This window comes from Leishmania donovani, chromosome 31 (assembly GCF_000227135.1).
Source record: "Leishmania donovani BPK282A1 complete genome, chromosome 31".
In the NCBI taxonomy this organism is placed as follows: domain Eukaryota; phylum Euglenozoa; class Kinetoplastea; order Trypanosomatida; family Trypanosomatidae; genus Leishmania; species Leishmania donovani.
In genome coordinates, this window is record NC_018258.1 from 512652 (window position 1) to 519773 (window position 7122).

General features: G+C 59.7%; 1 protein-coding gene across 1 annotated transcript; it reads right to left on the minus strand.

The window, feature by feature from the left end:
- Positions 1 to 4575, minus strand: LDBPK_311290 (p-glycoprotein e; the record flags this gene model as incomplete). Its single annotated transcript, XM_003863172.1, has 1 exon — positions 1 to 4575. A coding segment is annotated over one exon (4575 nt), but the record flags the coding sequence as incomplete, so codon positions are not given.
- Between the last annotated feature and the right edge of the window lie 2547 nt (positions 4576 to 7122).

Below are 7122 nucleotides of genomic sequence, written 5' to 3' on the forward strand. Positions count from 1 at the left end.
GCAGCCAAAGGGGTCCACGTTGCTGCGCACCGTGCCGTCGAACAGCAGCGGGTCCTGCGGGATCATCGAGAAGAGCCGGCGCAGCTCGCGCACGCCGTAGTCGCGCGCGTCGCGCCCGCACACGAGCATGCGGCCGCCGCACACCTCCACCAGCCGCAGGAAGGCCAGCAGCAGCGTCGACTTCCCGCTACCGGTGCGCCCCACAACGCCCACCTTCTGCCCCGGCGCCACCGCGAAGCACACGTCGCGCAGCACCAGCGGCAGCCCCGGCCGGTACCGCATGTCCACGTGCTCCAGCACAAGCGCTCCGAACTGGGTGTTGCCTGATTGACGGATGAGAAGCGGCGAGCTCCAGTTATCCAGGCCAGAAGGCTCCTCACTCTCTGCCAAGGTCTCTGCACAACGTCGCTCAGGGCCGTGCGCACCCTCGGTGATGCGCTGAACCTCCGCTGCGACGGCCTCCTGCAGGTCCTCATGCTCAATGTGGTCTGTCATATAAAAGACGCGTTCAATGCTGTTCATATCTGCCTCCACGGAGGCGAGCACAGTGACGATGCCGTCCAGGAGGCTGCTGATCTCGAGGGCCAGGGTGAGACTGAGGGAGAGAAGGCCGATGTGCGACGGCAGAAACGAGAGGTGCATGGCCGCGACGGCGCCCAGTGCCACGGCGACAGTAATGGACGCGCTCAGCATCTGGATACGCACAGAAAGCCAGAGTTCCGCGCCGAGTTGCAGATACGAGCAGGTGTAGACGACATCTGCACATTGAAGAGCCTTCTGGATCACCGCCGGCGCCGCGCCGTACGCTTGCACCGTCCAACGACCGCCAATCGCTTCCTGCAGGACAGAAAGCATTGGGGAGTTGACTCGATTCACTAGGCGCTTGATCTCGCGGTTGGCGCGTGCGTAGAATTTCAGAAGGTAGTAGTACGCCACCATGCAGGGTATAAGGATACCAAGCACGAAAACTTGCGTTGCCACCATCATCGCCACGGTCGAGAAGAACGTGGAGATGGTGGAGAGGAGATAGCTGTAGCTGCCTTGCAGGTCGCTGTCGATATTGCTCATGTCATTGGTAAAACGGTTGACAATGCGGCCGAGCGGCGTCGTGTCAAAAAACTGCAGCGTGGCGCACGCCACGGAGCGGAGGAGCTCCTGGTGCACCTCCCGACTGGCTCGCCGCATCATGCTCATGGAAAGCCAGTAGCGGAGTGGCGTTGCCAGCGCGCTGGCAAAGGAAAGGCCGACGTAGATGAAACTGTACTGCGTCGCGGATAGCGGAAGCCACTTGGTGGACCACAGCGCCAGCCATATGGAAGTCGACATCATGACCACCTCCGTAGCGAGATAGAGTGCCATGATACTCACACACGCGCCGACGCCGCCGCACGCCTTCATGTAACGCACGTACACGTCCCACCCCACCCCTCCCCGGAAGCGCTCCTCTTCCGTCAGCAGCTTTCCTTTGTTTTCTATGGCGCGCCCCTCCACCTCTGAGACAGCTGTCAACGTAGTGTCCGCTGCCGGAGGCTCTTCCTCCATCAAATCACTCAACTTCTTCTCTGCTGTGATGTTCGCCACGGGTGCTTCCTTCTCTGCAGCCCCCTCAGTGACATCACTGGATGCGGCGCCGCGTTGGCTCACTTGCCGCGCTAGGTGATCCTTGTAGTAGGCCTCACCACTCCCTTGGAACGCGACGCGGCCGTCGGCAGCGAGCACGACGACGTAGTCCGCGTAGGCGGCGGCGCTGACCTGGTGAGTGGCCAGCACGCGCGTCTTGCCGGCCAGCGCGCCGCACACGCACTCGCGCATCACGCGCTCGCCCACCTGCGCGTCCAGTGCCGACAGCGGGTCGTCCAGCAAGTACACGTCGCGGTCCGCGTACACGGCGCGCGCTAGACTCACGCGCGCCTTCTGCCCGCCGCTCAGGTTGATGCCGTTCTCGCCGATCTCCGTCTCCGCGCCGTCCGCCAGCAGCGCCAGGTCCGAGGCCAGCTGGCTGCTGCGCACCGCGCGCTCGAAGGCCGCCGCGTCCGGCGCGCCGAAGAAGATGACGTTGTCGCGCAGCGTTGCGTTCATGATCCACGGCTGCTGCGGCACGTAGGCCACGCTGCGCGAGCACGCCACGCGGCCGCGCGTCACCGCCAGCGCGCCGATCAGTGCGTCCAGCAGCGTGGACTTGCCGCTGCCCGTCGGTCCCAGCACCACCGTCAGCCGCCCGCGCGGCACGCGCAGGTCCACATCCGCCAGCAGCGTCTTTGTCTTTAGAACGTAGATGGAGTCCTCGTTGAAGGTTATTTCAGCGGTGCTTTTCTGGGCAGACGACGACAAGGGCTCTGAGGAAGCGGCAGCGTCTCCGTGGCCTGTATGACTGCCCTTAGCGTTCAAGGGTTCCGTCACTGGACCTGCTGGAGCTGGCGCTGCAGATGAGGATGAGGGCTGGCGATCTGGCAGGAAAGCTTCTGCTTCGGGTAGCGGTGCGCGATCGGCAGCGCCGTCTCCGGCGCTATTTGCCTCCAGTGCGCCATCCGTTTTCTTAAGCTCTTGAGCGACATATGTGCTGATGTCTGCGTGCACAAACTCGGCTGCAACGTCATGAATTAGAATGAATGACGGTGTCTGCTGCTGGGCGTCGCCGGCACCTGCTGCCCGGGAGACGTCCGTGGGCATCGCACGACTCGCTGCGAGGGGAATGTCTTCGACGGCCGGCACCAGCTCATCGTCGGCGTCGAAGAACATATTCAAGCGCCGGAGCGAGACGAATAGCTTCGTCATGAGCTGCAGTGCAAACGGTAACATGGAGACGAGGCCCATAAGCAGGTTGAACAGCGCAATGGCTGGGAAAACAATAGTGGGCGTTAGGGTGTGGCCGGTCACGCTGAACGTGAAGAAGACGCTGGCAATGACGAAGCCCGGTGTCGCGTTGAACTGGAAGAAGACCATCATGATGGTCTGCTGCAACTTCTTGAGGTGCGAGAGCTCCACGCTGCGCAGCTTCTCGATGCGGCGGATGAAAAACGGTTCCCACGACATAAACTTGGCGACACGGATGCCGGAGAAAAACTCAGTCGTAGCCTTGACGCGGTGATCCGTTGCCTGGGCTTTGCGGCGGTAGCTTGAGCTCATCTTTCGCACCATGTAGGCTTGCAGGGGCATGAATACAAGTGCCACCACTCCGCCGACGCACACACTCGCACCCAGCAACACATAGAGCTGGTAGAAGACTATGGCCAGCATGAACGGGGTGGAGGCCAGCGTCCAAAACATCATAATGAACCGACCCATCACCTCCACATCAGTACTCATCAAATTTGTCAGCCGCCCCGCGTTGAAAGCGGGATGGTGAGTCGCCTTTGGGGACATGGTGAAGACCTTCTCAAACAGAGCGGCCGAAAGGGCGTTGCGCACCTGCAGAGAGCTACGACGGCGCACGTGGTACTGCTTGTTGCCAGCAAGCGTCTCTCCAACCATGGTGACGAACATGAGCGCCGCAAGCCATACTCCGCGCTGCCAGCCGATGCCGGGTGAGCCTGCACTGCTGACACGATGCACCCACGCAAAGGACAAATCTAATGAAGAAACGGGGGAAGTAATGGTGGCTGTGAGCCCGGCCTCGCTCCGACCTTTGCGCTCGCCTACGCCACCGAGGTACGCCACAAACCACTTCAACAAGAGAGGAGTCATCAGCTGGCATCCGTTTCGGATGATGCCGAGAACAACAACGTGCATTATGCTTTGGCGGAAGAGCGTCCACACTGCCCACCACACCTGAATGGGGTGGGGACACTGCTGCGCGGACTCCGGTAGCTCCTTTAGCAACGCTCGCGTGGATGAAACCTGGCTTGCGTCATCCCGCAATCCCAGGCGAAACACAACGTCCTCGACTCGCTCGCACGTCAGCACCGTGTCGTCTTCCACGGGGTCGAACAGGTGCTCGCCATCCACCTCGCCGCGGTGATACGCGCCGGGACCCTGCTCCGGGACAGGGGCGCTGCATCCGCGGCACAGCAGCCACCCCATGCAGCGCCGAACGCAGCAGCCACGGCGCCGCGACGGGGCCACGCGCCACTCCACGCCCGCGTACAGCCGCCCCGGCGTGCCGTACTGCTGCACCGCGCCCACCCAGCGCAGCACGCCGTCGCTGGCGTCGTCCCAGCGCACGCCGACGCGCGCGCCGACGTAGCCGTCCCACGCATGGCGGCGCGCTCGCTGGCGCTGCAGCTCCGCCGACAGCGCGACGCCAGCGTTGTAGGCGCGATACTGTCTCGTTGGCTTTGGCAGCCCGCTTTCTGTCAGCTGTTCCCGTGAAGCCTCTCGGATGTAGTGCCCAATCCACTGATAGAAGAGCGAGCCGAAAATCCAGCCAGAGCGGTCCTCCGGCTGCTCCTCGTAAGGCGGTTCCGTGCCCCACAAGTCGCTAACTCGCTGTGCCCATAGGGAGCGGGAGATCTGCTGCTCCCTATTGCGCTCCTCAAACTCCTCGAGGTCACGCTCTGCAGCAGACGGTGGGAAGGCGATCGCCTCTGCTGCCCCCGCGAGCAGCGATGACGGCGACGCGGAGGAGGATTCGACCATATGCGCCGCAGTAGAACAGGGACAAGGTGTTGCTCCTATGGGCAGCGCCAAGGCAAATTGTCGAGCAGCGAGTGCAAGAAATGACGAAGAGCCGACGCTACAAACGTTCGCCGCCAGTATAGACTGCTTGAGTGGCTCTTAGCGGAGTTGATCGCCGAGCAGTCCCACCCGCGTGTGGCTGCACGTTTGTGCGCGTGTAGAGCTCGGATAGGTCTGCCAAATACGTTTATATAGATGAGCAGATATGCATATATATATATATCGGTATACGTACAGTTATACATGTGCCTATATATATCTATATATATATATAGATATATATAGATATATATTGATATATATAGATATATATAGATATATATTGATATATATAGATATATATAGATATATATTGATATATATAGATATATATAGATATATATTGATATATATTGATATATATAGATATATATAGATATATATTGATATATATAGATATGGGTATATAGTGAGTGAGTGAGTTATAGTCACGCAACAGCGGTCTCAGGAAACAGAGCAAACGGGGCAAAGTAAAAACAACAAAAAAAGGCGAGAGCACGCCAGGATGCTGAAGGGATGCGTTACGGCCTAACTGAGACCGCCGCAGGACATGAGGCGGAGGGAAAGACGGGGTTCTGTCACCGCGCGCGACACAAGTCGAAACGTTTGATAGGTGCACCCGCCACTGCAGCAGCAGCAGCGGAGAGGCGAGAGATGGGGAGGGGTGTGACGTGTGACACAGCTGAACAGGTGGTGAACCGAGACGTATAGACAACAGGGCCAGAGAAGAGAACGACGATGGAGGCGATGTAACACAGAAGGAAAACGCAGAGAGAGAACACAGCAGGGGGGCACGGTCATGTGGGAATAAAAAGTTGACGACGGGAGCTAAGTTGACGCACCCGACAAGAGCATCTAGCAGGTGCGTGCAGGGAACGCTTCTATTTTTCTCACGTCATGTCTTCCCGCCTCTGAAGGGGTCCGCGGATAGACGCCATGCGACAGGACGGAGCCGAACACCTCGCAAGGGTGTGCTCGAGCGATCCGCTGCCCGCTCCATGCAGCTACTCTCGATGTGTATGGGAATGCGAAGGGGCCGATAAAGGCGCAGAAGAAAATGTGAAACTGCATCATTGCTTGAGCGTCGGCAGGCGAAGGCCGGGATGGAAAGGGACGCAACGGAAGGGATGGAAGAGTTTTGCGAAGGCGCTTACCAGCGGGCGTGCATATCGCTCATATCAGCCTTCCGAGGCCAACAGGAAAACAAACACGCGAGCACCACAGAACGCATCGCACTGTGGGGGGGGGGGGTGTAGGGCTTGCGATGAGAAAAGCCAAAGAGACCACTGGCTCGCCCTACATGTTGTCATGGCTGTTGTTCTCGAAAGGAGAGTAGGCAAGCACCATCACTCACTCAAACAGAGAGTCGTTCGTGATGGGGATGCAGGCCGCGAGGCAGGAAGATGTGGAAGGGGTGATGGAGCTCGTGAGAGTGAAGAAGAAGCGGCGCTGCGGGCGTGCAGGGCAATCAGAGTCGAGCCGGGAACCGTCGGAAAGTACATAGCCCAGCACCGCATGCGTTTACTTCCACATCGATGCGGTAGCGAAACCTCCCGTGCTGCACTTCAGCAACGCAGCTTCTGCATCGCACACACGTCCATGCGAACGCGGCGCATTCCCCCGCGGACGTGAGGCGGGGGTCCATCGCTCACTGCGAACGATGAGGCAACCGAGCTCTCCAGAAAACCCCCCGATTTAGAAGCTCCTGCTCACGTTTCTGCGCCGTGCCACCGAACGCGGCCTCACATCACAACCGAAATCCATCGTGATGTCACTTGCATTGAGGTACCAGTGTAAGCAACGCTGCCACCACATACGGTCCCTGCTGAACGAGAGTTAAGCAAGCGGAGCTACACAAAAAAAAAAACGAAAAAGCGCAGCCCTCCCCAGATGGTGGTAAAGAGATGTGCAATCGAATCCATAAAAACTTTTCCTGCAAGCCGCCGTCACCACCAGCATGTCATTTGCACAGCAGGTGGTCACAGCACTATCACACCAACCTTCGTCCGCACACCACATGTCCATCGTCAATCAGCGCTACACTGGAAATTTATCAGGCACACTCTCCACCGCTACACGAAATGCTTGCTGCGCACCTCTGCTCAGTGACCTCACCAGCGCGCCGAAAGCGGATCCCTGGCGCTCCACCAGCTCGCGCGGCGAGCCGAACTCGAGAACGCGGCCCTGGTCCATGACGAGGATGACGTCGCAGGCGGCGACGGTGTGCAGGCGGTGCGCGATGGTGACGACGGTGTAGTCGCGAAAGGTGTGCTGCACCGTGCGCTGGATCTGGCGGTCGAGCGCGGGGTCGACGTTTGCGGTTGCCTCGTCCATGAGCAGGAAGGCGCTGCCGCGCTTGAGCAGCGCGCGCGCCGGGCACAGCAGCTGGCGCTGGCCCACGCTGTAGTTTGCGCCGCCCTCCTGCACGCGCCCGTCCAGCCCGCCCGCCTCGCCGCGCACGCGCTCCTC